This window comes from Vipera ursinii (genome assembly GCF_947247035.1).
Source record: "Vipera ursinii genome assembly, chromosome: 1".
Classification (NCBI taxonomy): Eukaryota; Metazoa; Chordata; class Lepidosauria; order Squamata; family Viperidae; genus Vipera; species Vipera ursinii.
In genome coordinates, this window is record NC_139512.1 from 130,866,158 (window position 1) to 130,887,447 (window position 21,290).

Consider the following 21,290-nt stretch of genomic DNA (forward strand, 5'->3'; position numbering starts at 1 on the left):
GGCATCCCGGGACATTCAAAATGTTCCATCTCTTTCTATGGGGGGTGAGCTCTTACCCCCCGTGGATAGGGCTCGCAACTTGGGAGTCCTCCTAGATTCATGGCTTACTCTGGAAGATCATATAGTGGCCGTGACTAGGGGGGCTTTCGCCCAGGTTCGCCTGGTGCGCCAGTTGCAGCCCTATCTGGACCAGGATGCCCTGTGTACGGTCACTCATGCGCTCGTGACCTCTCGCCTTGACTACTGTAATGCTCTCTACATGGGGCTTCCCTTGAAGACCACTCGGAGGCTCCAACTGGTACAGAATGCGGCCGCGAGAGTTGTCTTGGGAGTTTCCCGGTACTCCCATGTTACACCTTTGCTCCGCGAGCTGCATTGGCTACCAGTTGTCTTCCGGGTGAGGTTCAAGGTCTTGGTCATGATCTTTAAGTCCTTACATGGCATGGGTCCGGGTTACCTCAGGGACCACCTGCTGCCGGCGTCAACTTCCCTCCGCCCAGTACGTGCCCACAGAGAGGGCCTCCTCAGGGTGCCTCCGGTCAGGGAATGCTGACTGGTGGCCCCCAGGGGGAGGGCCTTCTCTGTGGGCGCTCCGGCATTATGGAACCAACTGCCGGTGGAGCTCCGGATGGCATCAGACCTCCGAACCTTCCGTTGCGGGCTGAAGACCCACTTATTTGAATTAGCTGGTCTAGCCTGATGGGGGATTATGGGTTTTTAAATTGGTGTTTTTTAGTAATTTATTATTGTTTTTTAACTGGGCACTGGTTTAATTTCTTTTTAACTTTTGTATCGTTATTTATATATGCCCTGTGAACCGCCCTGAGTCCCTAGGGAGAAGGGCGGTATAGAAATCAAATAAAACAAAAAAAACAAAACAAAACATTTGCAGCTTTTAGAAGATAAAAGTATCATTGTATTATCCTCAAAATATTCCACTGTAATATTTACTACTGAAAATATTATTAGTTTGTGCATAGTTAGGAGGCTGGGATATTTTTTCCCCTGAATCTTTATTTTTCCCCACTTTTACTCTCCTGTTACAGAAATTATCACGCATTTTCTTATTTTTCCAACTTTGAAGAGATTTATTCATAGACCATCAACATTTGCAGTATAAGAATTATCTGTGATTCCTCATGCAGTTGTTATTTCTGCATAAATTTAACACAATTCCACACTAACAGTAAGAACTGTGTTCAGTTGTGCTGCTGTTGGCTTACACTATTTCCAGCCCTCTCTTTTTCTCTCCAGGATTTTATTTTCCTTCCAATTTTATCCTTATGATAGTCTTATAAAGTGAGATATACAGGTAGTCCTTGACTTATGACCACATTGAGCCCAGAATTTAAATTGCTAAGTGAGAAATTTGTTAAGTGAGTTTTGCCCCATTTTACGACCATTCTTGCCACAATTGTTGAGTTAATCTCTGCAGTTGTTAAATTAGTAAAATGGTTGTTAAATGAATCTGGCTTCCCAATTGACTTTGCTTGTCCGAAGGTCACAAAAGGTGATCACATGACTCCAGGACACTGTAACGATCATAAATAAGAACCAGTTGTCAAGCATCCGAATGTAAATCTTTTGCCAATGGGAATGCTGCAATGGATCGTAAGCCTGAAAAATGGTCATGTTACTTTTTTCAGTGCCATTGTAACTTTGAACAGTCACTAAACGAATTGTTGTAAGTTGAGGACTACCTGTATTGAGATAGAAGAGGGCTTTCAAGACTGGATGCGGCCCTTAATCAAATTATCTCCCAGGTTCCCCATACCATGGTGTTGGTTGTATATTATAGACTATGTAGTTATCAAAGCCAAGATTCCAGCAATGGAATAAAATAAAATCATCCTAAGTTTGTTTTTCACAGGTAGAATCTAACATAAGCAATCACATTTTCAATGGAAGGAAATGAAGGAGCCAGCAATGCAAAAGGGCTTTGACTTTTCTGCATTTTTTTTCTTTCCTTTTTATATCTTGTCCCATATTTGACGCTCTCATTTCTTTCAGTATTTTGCACAAGTAGGATAACCTAAATGCCTTAAATCTAATATTGTAATCTAAAGCATGTAGTCACCACACTTAAATTAGCAGGGTAATTCCTACCTAAGGTTTAGGTATTGCATTCCTTCCTTCCGTTATAAACTTTTCATTTCTGTGCCTCATGTACTGTGATAAAGCAGCACTAACTTTCTTTAGGATCTAAGATTAAGAAAAATTACCTTCTCACACTCTCATTCTTTCATTCTATTGCTTGAACACACACACACACACACACACAAAAACCCCAGACATAATTATCTTGCCATTTTGAGAAACATTAAATGTAAATCAAAATCACATATTTCTTCCTTCTCAAGTCACTGAAACATACATAACCTACTTTTGGTGATTCACAAGCATCAAATGCTTTTAATTATACAATTTCCCATTTAGGATTCCAAATATGAAATAACAGATCATCAAACCAAGCAGTTCAAAGGAGCTATTTAGATCGTCAAGTCCAACCCTGTTGTACAAATCTAAATTAAAGCATTCCTCACAATGGGTTATCAAGCCTCTGCTTGATCATACGTAGAGAAGTGGAATATACTTCTGAAAGAAATTGATTCTACTTCCATTCCACAGTTTTTATCACTGAGTAGTTCAGCTCTTTTGTTTCTCACACTTTAAGCATTAGTATGTAAACAATAAAAACATGAACTTTATAAGCTATTTTGTTCTGATTTTTCATTGGCTCCATTTTTCATTGATTTTTCATAGGCTCCATTACAATCAGCACCCCACTTTTTTTCTGTGGAAGGCACATTCTAATCTGAAGTCCTCACATATAATGGATTAGCTCAAGAATTAATTTATTTAACAAACTCTTTTTAAAAAAACTGAAGAAATTAATTTAGTAAATAAAATTTAACATTCAGAAAATGAAATTTAAGAAATTAGAACCTGAACTTTAACTCCAGAAGAAATTGTAGAAATATTTGCAGCCTTTTTTAAAAAATTAAATTGGCAAGGTTTTGGTTTTTTCTAGTTAAAGTGAAAGCAGATTTATTTCACTTATGTTAAAAATTTGAAAAGGATTAACAGAACATCCCTTTTTTCACAGAACATAAAACTAAATCATAGTTCTCTTAGGCTGCACGGCGCAGTCAAATAAGCAGTACCATTTACTATTTGTTTTGGTAACAACACTTATTGTTCATCAAATAAAATAAAAGAGGAAAATAATGGAAAAAGATTGAGACAGCAAAAACAAGAGGGGAAATAGGTACTGATAACTTTTGAACACCTGGTATATAAAACTCTTAAGATATATTATTCTTAACATTAGAATTCTTGACTTCACAACTCTCTCAAATTATAAGCAAAAGAAGGGGAAACATAAATGAATAAGTAGCTTTTAATCTCTGTATAAATATGACAATTTATTAACCTTCAGGACTCTTACTACAGAACAAAACATGTTTCCATATTGTTTCTACTTACTTAGAAATCAAATTTGGCAATGTTACTTTACTGGCATCAGATTCCAAGTCGCTTTACCAAGCACATAAATTCTTGTCTCAAAGGTGCTTTTTCAAAAGGCAACTGGACTGATTCCACCCCCCCAAGGAAGATGTTTCGCTTCTCATTTAAGAAGCTTCATTGGTTCTGGCAGGATGGTGGGGTTAGTTCTAATCCTTCCATCACCTCCACCCTCCTGCCAGAACTGATGAAGCTTCTTGGTTGAGAAGTGAAATGCCTTCCTCTTCCTTAGGGGGGGGGCGGGGGGAAACCCCAGTCCAGTTGCCTTTTGAAAAAGCATTTTTGAGACAACTATGACCTGGATGACTGAGAATCTCCACAGACAAATAAATTCTGCTCACACATTTCACTTTGACAGCTCACCTCCAAGCCATATATGTAACAGTCCTGATGTCAAAACATGGGGGACTAACCATGGATTTGCCAGCATTAACCCAAAGATATCTCTTAAAGTGTTCTTTTTGTTGTTTAATCAGATGTGAACAATACAAATGAGTAATGTATTGTAGCTTTAATATTACTCTTTGAAGCATTTGAGGATCTGCTCTTTACAGTATACTGTATAGGTTTTTCCATGATAATAAATTACAAAAATGTATTAATATCTCATTATACAGCATTCTGGGCAAGACTTAGAAGGCATGGGAAGTTTGAAGATTAAAGTGCAATTTAAATTTTAGGTAAAGGTAAAGGTTCCCCCGCACATGCGTGCTAGTCGTTTCCGACTCTAGGGGCCGGTGCTCATCTCCGTTTCAAAACCGAAGAGCCAGCGCTTGTCCGAGGACGTCTCCGTGTCACAGCTAATTGTTTGTGCCTAAACTTTGAAATATAAATAAGGACAACTGCAAGACTCAGAAAAGTTTGATCCAATCCTGGAGAAGGTATTAGGAAACTCAGCTTTTCTACCCATAGTAAACACTTGCATTGATTGTCCATAACATCTTTCTCTCTTTATATCCTGTAATTCAGGATGTCCCTAAATTCTTCAATTCACTGACCTCTTCATTAAGTTTCAGATTGCTGATCAACTCCCCAAATGTTTACTACATGAAAATAATTTAATAAACACTTTAATGAACAGTGCTACAAATAGTAATATTAACAACAAAACCAGTGGATAGTCCTACTGATCTTTGGGCGATCTATACCAACCACTTTGGAGAAGCCTGGTGCAACTCTAGATTTCAGAAGGACCTGCCTGTGGAATGGAATTTGGGGTGGCCTATGTCCTCTAGCAAATACAGGTAGTGTTACAAAACTACATTCTGTTTTAGACTGATAGTTATTGCACAAAACTATCCGATGCTCTGGAATGAAAACCCAGATCCTCTTTTTAGACACAGCAGGGTTTGAACTTGCCTGCCACTCCTTCCCCGACTCCCCTTAATTGGAAATTTCAGTATTCATTAAGATCAGTTGGGAAAAGGGCAAGCCTTTTAATCAGGTGGTATGTCTGTAGTCAAGAGTCTTTAATTGGCTGTTAAAGTGAATGGCACGTAGCTCTCTCATTGGAACTGATGGACCAACTCTTCTCGGGTGATAATAGAGGAATGATGGTAACGATCCCGGGAAGCAAAATCTGTATTCTCTTCAGTGAGTTGAGTGGTCTCCATGCCAACTGTTGCAAAGGTCGGTGTCACAACAAATCGCTCCTCCGGGGATGGCCTTCCCCTGCAAAACAAAAGAACACAAAACCTTCAGATGCCCCATTGTTTCCCAATAGATCTGCAGCTGCACTCTGAACTATGTAAATAAAACAAAGAAAGAATGCATTCTGCGAAACACCCCAAAACTTCACTCCAGAATGGAATGCCAACTTTTTCTTATGGCTCTCGCATTTGGCTAGAATTCTTTCTTATGTAACAGCTATTCTAAAAACATGCAAGTCAAGGGTTTTTTTCTTTTCCACACATATTTGCTCCTTCTCGTTTATTGCCAAGTACTTTAGCTGCTCTGATCCATGCAATTAGAAGATGGAGGTTTGTTCCTGTTACAATGTATGCTTTATGGCAAAGGACCAACCTCTTAACATGATGCCTGCTGCTTCCAAACATTCTTTGTTAGCAGGCAACAGTCCTGAGAAAAAAGTGAGAGGGGAAAAATGAAATGCTCAGAAAGCTTATTGTGTACCATCCCCACAATGATCTCCATCTAATTATACAAATCCTCTTCTGAACAGAAATAGTGTTTAGACTTTCATATTTCTCTTTAATTTTCAAAGTCTATATTTTTTAATTTGACTTAACTCCTTAATACTTTGATCTTTTGTTTAACCTCTTTTCTATTTTTTTAAAAATAGTGTTTTGTTAATTCCCTATTAAACTAAACATTTAAAAAAAAACCTTAGCATAATGTTCAATTACATTCACACATGTCTGATAGTAAAATAGCATTTTCCATACTATATATCACTCGCTAGAGTTGAGGGGGGAAAAAACTGTAATTAGCCATGAAGGTCTACTCCAAAAGTTTAAAATGACACACATTCACACACAGTGGTTAGACAATTTGGTTCAATAATATTGAACAAACACAGCTGCTGGAAAGCTCCTTTCACTTATCATATTCCCCAAGTAGTGACATAGCAAGATAGATGTAGCAAGATAGCAATGTATTCCTGGGTGTTCCCAGATCACCAGCCATGGTCACCCAGTCTTGAGTGAACAAAGCACTCCAGCTGAAGACTCAATGGAATGTCTGAAAACTAACTGTGGAAACCAATTAACCAGGATCTTTTTGCTTTGAATTAACATTTGGTTGTAAGCTGCTTCCATTTTGTTTTGTTTTTTAATGGGAAATGGTACACAAATGGTACACAAAAGTAAAATAGGCCCTGATCCAATGCAAGCATACATGGGTGAGATTTGGGAGTGGGCAAGGTAAGCCAAGCTGTTATCAATGTCCTGGGTTCATATTCTGGCAATGATTGTCTAGAGAACATTCTCAGCTGCTCTATAGCTAAGAACTGTATTTCTATAGCCACAAAATACAGTCTATTGTAATTTGAATGCTTACCTCCCTCACAGAAACAGTTTCTGAAAGGGGAGATATCTGGATTTTTACTTATATATTGTTTCAATGTCTTGCGATTCCTGGGTCATTAATAAGAAACTTCTTATTTATTCTTTGTAAATAATTGTTGATTATAAATGCCTTAAAATATAGTTTCAGGACATACACACAAACATAAAATTAGTAGGATGATTAGAGGCACTAGATGTCTATGGAGATTCTCAGTCGTCCAGGTCAGAGGTATCCCAAAGGTGCTTTTTCATGAGGCAACTGGACTTTCTTGTTTTTCTTTGAAGGCGTTTTGCTTCTCATCCAAGAAGCTTCTTCAAAGAAAAATAGAGCTGAAGACGCTTCTTGGATGAGAAGCTAAACGCCTTCAAAGAAAATCAAAAAATGTCCAGTTGCCTCGTGAAAAAACATCTTTGGGATACAGGCACTAGAAAACAACGCTTTTAACATGTGTGGAGATAAGTGAATTGGCGGATGTCTTCAAAACATTTTTAATATCTGTATAAAGCTACTAGAAGAAATAATACAATGGTCTGAGCCAAACTGTTATCCATATGCAGATGCTCTCTCTGTCTTTTACATTTACTTGCCTTGGGAAACAACTTTCCTGTGGAATGAATTTTGTGGTGTATGAGAAGGCACAATGATGGAGCTTGGTAACTGCTCGGAGTTGGGTTATATTGCCCTACAAAATAATTAAAGCAGTTTAAGAACTCTTCTGAATTCTAGGTTAATGGAGGGCTCTTAAGGGGTACCAGAAGCTTAAGAGTGCTTTTTAACCTTGGTTCAGTTATCCTCCATTTCTATCACCCAGACCAGGCCATGCTAGTGTGGCTCTGTCTTTGAAGATGATTTGGAACTTCAACTGATATGGCAGTCTAATTGTTTGGTGGGATCACAGCAATCAGAACATGAGCACCTCTGTTGCACTAATGGTAGTCCTCAACTTACAACCATTCATCTACTGACCATTCAACAGCACTGAAAGAAAGTCTGACCGTTTTTCCTATTTAAAACCGCTGCAGCATCCCCCAGGGTCACATGATCAAAATTCAGCCACTTGGCACCTGGCGTGTATTTATGACAATTGCAGTGTCCCAGAGTCATGTGATCATCACGTTTTGAGGCCTTCTGACAAGCAAAGTCAGTAGGGAAGCCAGGTTACACTTAACAACCATGATACCTGTTTAACAACTGCGGTGACTGACTTAACAACTGTGGCAAGGAAGGTTGTAAAATGAGGCAAAATTCACTTAACAACTGACTTGCTTAGCTATGGAAATTTTTGAATTGAATTTGAATTTGAATTTGATTGAATTTATATACCGCCCTTTCCCGTAGGACTCAGGGCGGTTTACAGGGTACTTAAAACATCGATACAAAAATTAAAAACAATTTAAAAAGATTAATTTAAATCCCTGAAAAAAATATAAAAAACCCCTGTGCTCATAAGTCGGGGATTACTTGCATGAGTCTTGTCTTGCACTAGACTTCTGAGCCCAATATAATGTTCAGTCTTTTAACCAGGAGCCACAAGTTTTGTTTTTTTTAAGTTTACAAAATTTACAAAATTCAGAGAGAAAACAAATGGAGATGTAGAGTTTCTCAATAGGAGCAAACTGCTTCCGTATGTCTTCGCATGTATTTAGTTAGTTCAGAAATGGCTTTCACTGTCAAATAAGTGCATCAAGGCTTCACTGGGCACTTTTATAGGGCCAGAAAGCAAGACACAGGGCTGAAGTTCAGTGATATGATCCAGGGAAGTCAAGGGGCTGACAGTTTCCTACCCCTGCCTAAATCATATATAGCTGAGCCACTGAGAAGACAGCTTTTACTACTATTACTTTGAGACGGGATAGGTCAGTGTTGGTGAACCTATGGCACACATGCCAGAGGCGGCACTCAGAGCCGTCTTTGTGGGCATGCGTTCCCTTGTCCCAGCCCCACCTCCCCCCACAGTCCCCTCACCAGCAGCCCCTCTGGAGGAGAGTTGCCCCAGGGCGCGTCCTGCATGGAGCAGTGCAGCCAAGGACATAGCAGTTGGGCAGCAGGGACAATACTCCGCCCTTGCACCCCGTCGCGCGCAGATGATGCTGCGGTATGTGGGTAGAGGGCATGGCCACCATGGTGCTGCAGGGCCACCTGGGCAATCTGCAGTGGGCTGTGGAGGCAATAGGTGGCCCTGTGAGTGGGGGTGGGGCAGGGGCGGGGCAGTTTTTGGGCACTTGGTCTCTAAAAGGTTTGCCATCACTGGTTTAGGTTCTCCTGCTTGAGCAGGGGGCTGGACTAGAAGACCTCCAAGGTCCCTTCCAGATTCTATTCTATTCTATTCTATTCTGTTCTGTTCTGTTCTGTTCTGTTCCGTTCCGTTCCGTTCCATTCTATTCTTTCTCCTTTGGCATTAACAGATGAATGAATGAATGAATGAACCTTTATTATCAAAGTACAACATGTGTATAGTGAGATTGGCTGAACCTCCCTTCGTGTCCCACCACAACTCACAGTGACAACAAAACCACCATCTTGTTACACCATGTGAGCTAATTGCACAACACAACACACCGGCCTCACAAGTCAATCATACATAGTTATTTCCCGTTCAGAAGCCTGACAGCCCTTGGAAAGAAGCTGTTCTTCAGCCTGTTGGTACGGCTGGCTATACTTCTATATCTCCTACCCGATGGTGAGTCGTCCCTGAGAATTTTCCTCACTCTTCCAAGGCAGCGAGCCCTGGCGATGTCATCCAGTGGTGTCAGGGGACAGCTCACGATGTTTTGTGCTGTGCTCACCACCCTCTGTAATATCTTCCTATCCGTGGCTGTCAGGCCAACATACCAAACCACAATACAGTGTGAGAGGACACTCCCTATAGTAGACCGGTAAAAGAAGGTAAAAGCCCTCTCCAATGCCAGACTGACTCTGCAGGCACTGCGAAGTTGCTCATGAAGGAAGGATCCATGTTGGTTGCTGCTGACACAGTTGCTGCCCAATACTTGAAGGCATTTTGAAGAAGTCTTATGGGTTGTTTTTTTTCCCCTTAACCTTTTAAAGGATTTTTAGAGGTAGAAACAGTTAATATTCAGAGTTCAGTATTTTAGTAGTGCTTAGTAATAGGGTTTTGTACTGTACTCAATTGCACATTTAAATTTTGGCTTCTTATGTAGTAAAGTTCTAAAATTTTTGTAGCTCAATTATTATTTCATAATTGCAAGTGAATCCTGTAATGGACTAAATGAGATTTTTTATATATATACAAGGGCTTTAAACCACAGGGATTTGTTTTTTCATTACAAATTCATTTGTGACTATTTAAAATCATGGTTATCATTAACCAATCCTAAATTCCATTAGACTCATCATCAATTGTTTCTCAGTAAAAGCTAGTAAACTTGAGTTGCTCTCTACAAACTAGAGAGTGGATTTTCTTAGTCACCAAAACCAACCTGCAGGCATTAAGGAAAAGGAGTTTAATCCACTTGAAAAGGCTGAAATTAGCTGCTGCACCTGTAGAAACAAGAAACAAATGCAGATGATTGCAACTGTGCAAAATGTTAAAGAATAGTGCTAGGCAAAACGTGTTAGCACAAAGGAAGTTTCTGCCTTCAAAGTATTAAAGCAGCTGTGTATTTTGGAGAATTTGGACACCTGTTTTCTCCAAAGGGAATATCTCTGAGGAGAAGAGTTACAAAAACCAAGAGTCCTTCTTTAAGCCTTAATAACTGAAGTTAGTTTGAGTAAGTTTAACCATAATAGAAATGCAGTTCTCCAATGTTCTTCTTAAACTAAATTTAATTAAGCAATGCTGGCTCTAAATATTACCTATATTTGGAGACTTTCTAACTTTTTCTCCATGATGCAATGGTATGTTTCTAAAAATTGAGAAGAGCTTAACCTTTATTTTGAATTGCAATTTTCAGTATAGTTTATTATACCTGCATAGAAAGCAGCAAAAAAATAAATTAGTTGTTCCCAATTATTTTTTTAAAAGCTTTTAAAGATTCTGCTGTCAAATATTGTTTGCAAGCTAGCTGAAGCTGAAAAATGGAAGGATTGTCAACACTTGTGTACACACCACTGCACTTGTAATTCAAGAAGGACAAAATTAAGGTTGATAGCTTTAGTTCGGTGATTCTTCAGGCTGGTGTCAGTTTTTATAAAATACAGCCACTGAGGTTATAACTGGAAAAGTGGGAAAGATATGCATTCTTTTTTAAGGTCAAATGTGATCTTACAACCTGCTGGTTTATTTTGAATTCATGGTGCTTTTTCTAATCTGCAGTGCAGTAGTTAATTTCTATTAATATAAAAGCTATTCTAGAAATATTTAATTCTCTTTACTTTCAGTCTCAGTTTTTAACAACCCCATCATTTTTTTAAAAAATAGTTTATTGTCCTAAAACCAAGTTGACAATGAAGATTAGGCAACTTCATTTTCATCTGCTCAAACTTTATTCCACATTCATTGAGTACTGTAAGCTTCGTTTTTACCATCTTGAATGATTCAGAATAAGACAAATTTATAAATGGAGGTAAAAACTTTAAAAGACTTAAATTTATCTAGCAAGTGAGATGAGGAGAAGGTCAAAGAATATGAAGCAGACCCAGGAGATGGAGAGGCAAGAACCAGATCTTTGTATCAGGAGGAGGAGGAGGAGGAGGAGGAGGAGGAGGAGGAGGAGGAGGAGGAAGAAGAAGAAGAAGAAGAAGAAGAAGAGGAGGAGGAAGAAGAAGAAGAAGAAGAAGAAGAAGAAGAAGAAGAAGAAGAAGAAGAAGAAGAAGAAGAAGAAGAAGAAGAAGAAGAAGAAGAAGAAGAAGAAGAAGAAGAAGAAGAAGAAGAAATATTTACCAGGTGGTAGTCCTGGACTTGCTTTGCCAATGTAGAAATACAAAATAATTGCTAATCCCAAATTAACGAGGGTATAAATCCACTGAATAACGAACATAATGGCTAATGAAACTATTGCCTGTAGGAAAGAGGATATTTATGATTAAGCTGTGATAAATTAAATTTAGCTGCTTTTGTTATTAGAATGTTCCTATTTCTGTGGGAAACAAGGTAAGCATTCAAAGGCGGATAAGATGTCTTAGCATGTTCTACTTCTTGCCTCATTATTGGCAAAATTTCAAAGAATTTTTGGTGCAGGTAAACTAAAAATTATTTAACTTATTGGGTGAGTAAGTCTTGGGGATGTGAAATCTTTAATGCCAGAGGCTATATATCTTTCAGGACCAATTTTTGTCAATTTCAACTTGTTATTAGAGTGTTTGAATTTCCAGACACAGTTGAACCATATGGAAAAGGCAGCATCAGCTCTCAAATTTAATCTGCTTTGTTTTGTGGGCAGGAATGTAAAGATATGAAACCAATGATGTTGCAACAGATTAAGGGTGCTTTTTATCCATCTGATACCAGAACTGACCAGGAGAGGCTTCTGGGAAACTTATCCAACCAGATATGAAAATATTAGCTGTCATTCCTAGCAATTGGTATTTAGATGCAGAATATCTGTAAAGATGAAATGTCCAGGCAGTTATTAAAAGTTAAATGCTATTGACTGAGTCCCCTATTATTTTGTACAATAATCATTTTAAGTCTTAGCATTTTAAATGATGTTAAGATATCTCACCCGATAGCCATAGCCAATGCCAGGAAAATTAACCCAGTTACCCACAATATGTGGTTGACACGTATGAACTTTTTCATCTTGACCTTTACACTCAATCATGCTGCATCTCATCCAATCAATGGATAGACTTCTGGTCACGGTATGCCTTAATTAGCCACACTATCTGGAATCATACATTTATTTTATTCCCATTTATATCCCGCCCTTCTCCGAAGACTCAAGGCGGCTTACAATCTAAAGCACAAATCAATGTGCTTAGCAGTAGCCTTCATTCTATGTATATGCCTGCTTATTAGGGCTTTCGCCCCCCCCCCCCCCGAAGTGGCATTATTACAAAGTCAGCTTATTGCCCCCAACAATCTGGGTCCTCATTTTACCTACCTCGGAAGGATGGAATCATACATGTTGCAGTCCCACATATACTGGCAACATGAAATTAGGGAGGTCTAGATTACATCAACTTCCTGATCTGAAGCATCACACCATGTTGCGATTTATCCTAATTCTATTTTTTTTTTCTTTTTCACACTTCTTTTTGACCTAGATTAGGAATGCAAACTGCTCCCATTTTTTTCAGCTACATGGCTCCTATCTAGAAACCCTGTTTCTTTTTTATTATTATTTTATACTACTTTGGATTCCAAGGCATGGAGCATGCTGTGTTTCATATTTAGCACCTGTCTGTACATCCTTAAAGCAGATTCTTGTAATCACGTGACTCTCTCCATAGTTGTTACACAGTCCTCAGAAAATATGTATTTGTTTTGGTTTGGTTTGAAGGATTGCACTGAAGCATCCCTTTGTCTTTGAATCCAAAGAGCTGCAAAGTCCTATTCTATGTATAATGATTTGAAGTCTACTACTGGATAAATAGTAATATTCATAACTTCTTGCCTGCCATGTTACAAAGAGGTTTGAAATATTAGAAGATGACTCACACCAAAAAAGGAAACCCGATGATCACAAAGCTTGGAATAGAAAGAAACTGGTATCTTCTGAATTTCTAATTCTTGGCTTTGTTGTTTTAGATTTATATCTGCAGGACAAAAGAAAAAAGAAAGCTTTCAAAAATAAAATAAAATATAAGATGGATACATTCAAAAGTGACCTTTGTGTACTTCTAAAACAAACCAAAATCCACTAGGGATTGAATAGTCTGCCTGCATCAACAACAAAAATCCATTTTACTTGTAATTTGGCACAATTTTACCTTTGAATCCCTTTCAGGAATTTAGAGTTGAAGAACTAAAACCCCTAGTTCCAACTCACCCAACCCTCTTATCTCTTTCAGAAAATCCCACAGATTTGACTTTCTCCCTTTTCTAATCTGAAAAATCAGAAAAATCTTAGTCGTGTATTCCGCTTTGAAAGAAACAGGTTTTAGGGAGGTGGCCCTGCAAAGTTGGGTTCTGGAGTTGCAAGCAAACATTTAGGCACTCCTGGTCAAATTGTACGCTCCTGAGTAAACAAAGACAAGATACAACATTTCACAATATAACATTAAGCATGACATCTTTCTGCATATTGAAAAGCATATTACATTTTTCTTTGGAAATATTTCCAAACATTTCCTGAGTCTCTCGGTTCTTGCTTTTAGAATTTATTCCCACTCTCCCTTACACAACTCTTCTAGCTTGGTGTTTCGATTAACATAGTTAACTGGGTGAAATTCCGTGTTCTGCAAGCAAATGTCTGCCTGTGCAGCAGTTCGTCTGTTTCCGTCCCCCTTGTCTGGCCTGATAATCAGCTTCAGACAAAGAAGGAAATTTGGAGCACATTTTGAGGGAATATAGGGAAACTCTACTGGCTCTACTAATGAAACAAATTCTAGCAATGGAAATATCCCACCTGGATTTCACCCAGAGAATGCCGCATGCCTCAGATTCTTTTTACCCAATTCTATGCAAGTTTCAGATATGGAAAAAAAAAATCCAGCTAGGCGATATAATAAATTCCATTTTTAACTCAGAATTGTTTGGTGTAGACTACTACAGCCATTCAGAATTAATGTTCTGAGTCTGAACATTTGGAATGTATTGTCACCCATGTAAAGATAAAAAATAAATGCCTCTCACATTGCTGTATGGATGAGGGATGCATACGCACAGCACTGGAAAAGAGACATTAAGCACTAAATTGTCTCGTAGTGAATTAACTCTGGGTTACTTTTCCATTGGCAAATTAAATTAAGACAGTCTCTGTGCTCGGTTGTAAAGAAAAAACAGTTTGTCACAAGGGATAACAGCCTGAACACATATAAATGATCACTTCCCTTACTTAGAAAAGCAAATGAGCATTCTTCATTTTCAAATACATAATTTAATGTGCTCCAAATCTTCTTACCCTCCATCTGTGGACTGGAGGCTTTTCGCATTTCATCCAAATGTCGGTCTCCGTCATCTTCCTTCTGATTGTTTTTTCTAATAACAGATGGAGACGCATCATTTTCATTCACATCTTGGCAATTTGGCTGTGAAAAATGCTGCACATTTTTGACACTGGATTCTAGGGAATCATTGCAAGGCTCCTGAATATGAGCAATGTTGTTCTCAAGAGCCAAACAGAAGCTGTCTTCTAATGTTTGCTTGGCTGCCTTCTTTTGCTTTCTCTGCTTGATCACTTGAACGGCATCCACATTATTTTCTTTTAGTTCTAGATCAATTCCTGGATCTTGATTGACAGGCTTAAAAAGGTGGTTCATATCTTTTGTGAATTCCAGCAAAGTTCCATCTGATCTGCGCTGATCTATTCCATTTGATCCATAACAAGTTGATTTGCTGAGTATTAAAGGTCGAGAGCAACTTAGCACAGCCCTGGCATCCTCTTGCCGCATCCTTTTGGAGTTCTGCTTAAGATTGTAGCTCATGGAGACTGAGAAATAGGAATAATCCACAGCAATATATGTAAGCATGAAGTTTATTGTAACTATCGGAGCAAGAACATTCACTTGGCCAATGAAAACAAAAGCCATGGTGATGAGGCTTGTTAAGCAGATTGCAGCCACTGGAGTTTTGTTTGGTCCTTTCTGTATTAAGAACAAAGGGCTAATTATGGACAATAATCTGTCATAAAATATTTCTGGATAATGTTTAAATGATATATAAATCTGCTTGATGGTTTATTTACTGGCCTACTGTATGTTTTAAACCCAGGGACTTCCCTGAGATAAATCCTTATCTAAGAAAGAACAACACAATGAATTTGCTGATTGCCATCCTCAAGACCCATGTACTGAACAGAACAATAGCAGGGGTGCTCTCACAACCTTTAACTCTTTGGATCCAGATTACAACATTTATGAGATTTCAGAATAGCCTCCATTTTGTTTCAGGATAATTAGAACTGTTGGTCTTAGGAAAAAAATTAAGAACTCCCTGTAGAAAAATCTTTGCAAACTTTTCAACAACATCAGCAACAAGCTCATCTCGTATCCACTGAGCCGTGAATGTAAATTTGGTAACAATTTTCTGCACAAGTGACCATTACAATTGCTTTGATCATAACTTTTTATGCAATCCTATGAACTTCCTATTCTTACTTCACCAGAATACAATGAATTCTGGATTATTTCTTGATAATTTCTGTTGTGCCAAATCAATGCTGAATAATTTGATAATTCAACCTCATCTGAATATTTATTCGGATTTGTTTGCTTGTTTATTCATTCATTCATTCAATTTCTATAGCTGCCCATCTCAGTCAGTGACTCAAAATTAATAGTCTGAAGATTTATTCGGCATGGGAAATAGGGCAGGATTGTTAGAAGACTTAGTGTGAATAGGAGATGAGAGAAGGATGCTTGCAAGTCTAAGGGTCATTATATCCAATTCTCTTAATGGAAAACCATAGTTGCCATTTACAGAATGAACTAAATTGAGCCATACTGAAACAATGTTTTTTTTTATGAAATACATTACTAATGTTTATTGATATCATACGTTTTAAACAATGTCTCTAACATATTTGAAGACCAGCAGTTCTGGAGAGAAGACTGACTCTACACAGCAATGCCATCTACTAAAAGACCGTGGGAAATTATTACACAAAGAGGACAGAGTATGGGTACTACAGAAGCTTGTTTGTTTTAAAAATTAAACAGAGGTATATATTGAATGGTATTAGCAGTGTGGAATGAAAGTTCATTCTAAATAGACTTCCTGATTTAGAAGTGTTTTTCAATATAATATCACAGACTTTCTTATTCAGAACGATCAAAGGTCTAAACAATGCTTATCAGAGAGCTGCCTAGGGAAATCTATCATGGATGACAAAATATCTATACACTGAAAATAAATGCCTTCCTTGTTTACTAACCCCACGTCCAAGAAATGCAAGAAGAGGTATCACTTTCTCCTGAGCAATGCACTGAAGGATTCGGGGTGCTCCATAGAGGCCTCCCATACAAGATGCTAAGGATGAAATGTATAAACCAAGTAAGAATAAGAAGCCCACCAAGGATACCTAAGAAAAAGAGAGAAAGCAATTTTTGTTTCTTGATTAATATTCGGAAGGCACATTTGATAAAAATCACTGGGGCTTACACAGATTACTGATATGATGATAATGGTAATAATAACAACAACTTTATTGTCACTTTGAATGTACACCAAGCAGCATACATCAAAATGAAATTTTGTTGCATACAGCTCTGAAAGGGTCACCACCTCCGGTATACACCTCTTGTTTGTGGCCAGCTCAAGTTTCAGATCGTCTATTTGAGTCTCTAGGGAGCGAACGATGGCAAACAGGACAGATGGAAACGTCCATGACATAATACAACGACTAAGAAAATGACTCAGATAATCTGGCGCTCAAATCTCATCAGCCACTAGGAGAAGCATAATAACCTTATATCAAATTGGACCATCAGTCCATCTAGTTTAATACAGTACTGTCTACATTGACGATTGGTGATTTTCTACAATTTTAGTCTGGATGCATTGCCAGCCGTATCAGGAGATGATGAGTATTAAACTTGAAATAGTCTGAACGGGAAGCAAACCCCACTCTCACTAGCATTGATGATGTTACCTAATTGGGTAATGAAACGTCTGCAAGGAAACAACCAGAGAACATCAAGATGTCCACAGTTCAAACCTTGAATTACAAATATTACCTGCTATAGACTGAAGGCAAGAATACTGAACGAAAGCCCTTTTGTTAGCAGACTTTTCTCAGTTTCATTCCCCATCAGAAATAAGGGAGTAACAGCATGCTTTACAGTTTTGGCAAAAGATTTGTTCAGATAATGCATATACAAAACTTGAAGAACTGTGTTAAAAATTGTCCTAATCAGTCACAAACCACTGAGAAGCACTTTGCTGCAAGAAAACATTAGCGTTCTGTTGGTATTCTGTCCCTAATTAACAGCACAAAAGAATATACTTTAATTGCTTTGCCCAGAGTGAAGCAATCCAATGGGAAAAGCTTAATTTAACAGCAATTTCAGAAGAAGCATGTACATCGTACAGAAAATGCAGTACCAGATATTTTATCCCATTTACATACCAGAACAGAGTTGAAGTCCAGGAGAATGTACTTATGTAATTTCACATAGACTAAATCCAGGTAATGTACTTTAAATTTTATTTTATTTTTATTTTAATCCCATTTATATCCCGCCCTTCTCCGAAGACTCAGGGCGGCTTACAAGCTTAGCAGTAGCCTTCATTCTATGTATATGCCTGCTTATTAGGGCTTTCACACACACCCAAGCGGCATTATTACAAAGTCAGCTTATTGCCCCCAACAATCTGGGTCCTCATTTTACCTACCTCGGAAGGATGGAAGGCTGAGTCAACCTTGAGCCTGGTGGGATGCGAACCTGCAATAATTGCAGGCAGCTGGTGTTACTTAAGGAGGCCTTAGCCCACTGCTCCATAAGTTTTTTATGACATGTTTCAAATGATCCTCCAGCAAATAATTTTGGACAGCAATCTAAAGAGGCAGTTACTTCTGGATCACTTCAGCGGGGTATGCAAATTGAATAATGGATTTTTGCCCTTACTTTCCAAATTTAAATCTGCAAGATTTTTTTCTTCAGACAACAAAATCTAAGACTTTACAGTCCTATACTTTTAGTGTTAGTTTGGTTGCAAGTCATATTGAGTTCATTGGGTGTTAATGCTAAGTAAGTGCACAAGTTTGAAGTGTTGTCAAGATATTGTTTCCAACTCTTGGAACCTTTGATTATAATCCCTCTAGGCAATTTGTGCATGTTAACAAACAAAACTAGTACATTACTCCCTCTTTCTCCCCTATTCTTTTATCAGGATCATAGCTGAATGCTTCACCTTGGCATCCTATTCTGCATGATTAATTTTTCCTCCTAGACAGGAAAGTCCAAAATCCTGATGCAAAGGAAAGTAGGCCATATGGGATAGACTGTGAGTTCAAAACTCCAATCACATTTGTCCTATTTCCCAGGGATGATAAACTTGCCTTCAGTCTCTAGCTACAAATCTGTACTGCAAATAATTACAATAATTAGGAATGCCAAACGGTAACTGAAAATCGTGGGCTATATTATAACACAGACCTCTGAAGCTTTACTAAAGTCCTGTACTCTACAGGAGTCCGCTGCACAAGGAGTCCTGGAATTCATTTAAGATGTCAGAATTCATCAAGTTCCACCAAACCAAGCCAACTTTATTTATTTTTTTAATAAAAACTGCTACTAACACATACAAAATACAGAGAAGATGTGGTGATAGTTGGGGAATATATGGTTATAATCAAATAAATGTAATTTGAAAACGGCATTGTCAGGTAACAGTACTTAGTGCTAGATCACGCTTTGTACATAATTGAAATGGTCACATTCAAAGCACCACGATATTCCACTCACACTTTCTGGGGAAGATGGTTTTTGCACTGAGACAGTCAAAAGTATATTTGCAGGTGCAACTCCTATCATATAATGCTGACAAATTCTTCATTGTTACAGCTTAATCACTTCATATATTCCTTTTTTCTCTGGAACAGGCTGAAGGTAAACCTTGAAGCTGAGTTGATGTGGATACATACGTTGCCATCAGTTTTTCCCTGACCAGTAAGTCCATCAGAGAATAGGTCCATCAAGGGGATGGGTCATTCTAGATCAGGGCTTTTCAACTTTTTCACCCATTGTACCACTTTTAAGATATGGCAACAACTGAGTACCACCAGTCACCTAGCAAGGTGTCAAAAACTTGATGACCCCCACAAAGGAAAAAAGTGATGAAGTACAGGAAGTCCTCGACTTACAACAGTTCGCTTAGTGACTGTTCGAAGTTACAATGGCACTGAAAAAATGCCCCCCAAGCCACAGTCGAGCAGGACACCTGCCTGCCCACCCGGCGGCGCTCTTCCTCCTGTCCGAGGTTTTCATTGTTGTGAGCATTTCTGTTGAGGATTGGCAGCGGGGGTGGGGTGGGGGTGTTTAGTTTTTATTCCCCCCGTCTGCTGGGTGGTTGCAGCAGATTTTGGTCACTTCACATGACCCTGGGACACTGTGACCATCATAAATATGAATCAGTTGCCAAGCATCTGAATGTAAATCACAAGACCCTGGAGATGCTGCAACATTCCAGCTGATCGGCGCTTCTTCTGGGCTCAGCAGAAGCGACAGGATCAGCGCCAAGCTCCAGCTGATCCTGGCCCTTCCACTGAGCCCTGACAGCCCCGAAGAAGCGCTGATCCTGGCGCTTTCATTGAGCCCTGACAGCCCCGCAGCTCCAGCCATCTCTCGCTCAAGCTTGTGCGGTGCTGCCACCGGTTCAGCTCATTCCCCTCCCCCGCTACCACTTTTCTAGGATGGTCGCGTACCACCTGCCAGGTGCCAATGTACCACAGGTGGTACCCATACCACTGGTTGAAAAGCCCTGTTCTAGATTTATGGCTCCTGCTGGGACAGCAGGTAAAAATTGTGGCCAAAAGGCCCTCTCACCAACTCTTCTTGCATGTGTGCACCCTATCTGGGGCTCTACAGTAAGTCTTTTATCACCATCTGATGGGACTACTATAACAAACTCTTCTTGGGTCTATCATTAAAGACCATTAGGAAACTAATGGTTGGTTCAAAATGCAGCAACCCACGAACCTGTGGCTACCATAGTTGAGAGTGTACAGCACTGCTTTTCTACACTGGCTGCCAATTGGTTTTTCAAGTACAATTCAAAAAATTGAATAGAATAATAGAGTTGGAAGGGACCTTGGAGGTCTTCTAATCCAACCCCTGCTTAGGCAGGAAACCCTATTTCAGACAAATGGTTGTCCAATCTCTTCTTAAAAACTTCCAGTGTTGGAGTACCTACAACTTCTGTAGGCAGATTGTTCCACTGATTAATTGTTCTAACTATCAGGACATTTCTTCTAGGTTGCTCTTCTACTTGATTAGTTTCCATCATGTGCTTTGGAGAACAACTTGACTCCCTCTTCTTTGTGGCAACCCCTGAGATATTGGAACATGGCTATCATGTCACCACTCGTCCTTTTCTTCATTAAACTAGACATACCCAATTCCAGCAACCGTTCCTTGTACGTTTTAGTCTCCAGTCCCCTGATCATCTTTGTTGCTCTTCTCTGTACTCTTTCTAGAGCCTCAACATCTTTTTTACATCATGGATGAAGTATTCCAAGTGTGGCCCTACCAAGGCATTGTAAAGTGGTATTAATACTTCACGTGATCTTGATTCTATCCCTGTTAATGCAGCCTAGCACTGTGTTGGCTTTTTTGGCTGCTGCAGCACACTTCTGGCTCATATTTAAGTGATTGTCCACTAGGACTCCGAGATCCCCCTCACAGTTACTAATATTGAGCAAGGGACCACCTATACCAGGGTGTCAAACTGCCAGCCGGACGCGTCACGTGGAAGCTGTGCCCACCCCAGCACCAGCAAGGGCAAAAAAGTCATGATATTTCGCAACATGTCACGTGAAGTGGCAATTTTGACATCCCTGACCTATACTATAAAAAGTTGGCTTGGTTTCTTTTTCACCTACAGCATTGCTACCAGTACCAGAGCAGCCAATTTGGGAAGCTACTATTGATGGAGATATCTGGAGAACTAGAACAAGGGGGTGCTGGTTTTCTATTCTGCTGAACAGTTTCCTCACTGAGATCAGGCTTGCTTTTTC

The 21,290-nt window shown here is 39.1% G+C and overlaps 1 protein-coding gene across 1 annotated transcript in view; it reads right to left on the minus strand.

Moving 5' to 3' along the window:
• Nucleotides 1-3,043: 3,043 nt before the first annotated feature.
• SLC12A8 (solute carrier family 12 member 8) overlaps nucleotides 3,044-21,290 on the minus strand; it is an 80,791-nt gene continuing 62,544 nt past the window's right edge. The window contains exons 9-14 of the mRNA XM_083356536.1: nucleotides 16,488-16,634; nucleotides 14,517-15,198; nucleotides 13,112-13,209; nucleotides 11,393-11,510; nucleotides 9,990-10,050; nucleotides 3,044-5,196 (exon numbers count right to left, since the gene is read on the minus strand). Coding sequence (XP_083212662.1) covers nucleotides 5,031-5,196; nucleotides 9,990-10,050; nucleotides 11,393-11,510; nucleotides 13,112-13,209; nucleotides 14,517-15,198; nucleotides 16,488-16,634 — 1,272 coding nt within the window. The 3' untranslated portion in view covers nucleotides 3,044-5,030. The remainder of the gene's footprint in view (nucleotides 5,197-9,989; nucleotides 10,051-11,392; nucleotides 11,511-13,111; nucleotides 13,210-14,516; nucleotides 15,199-16,487; nucleotides 16,635-21,290) is intronic.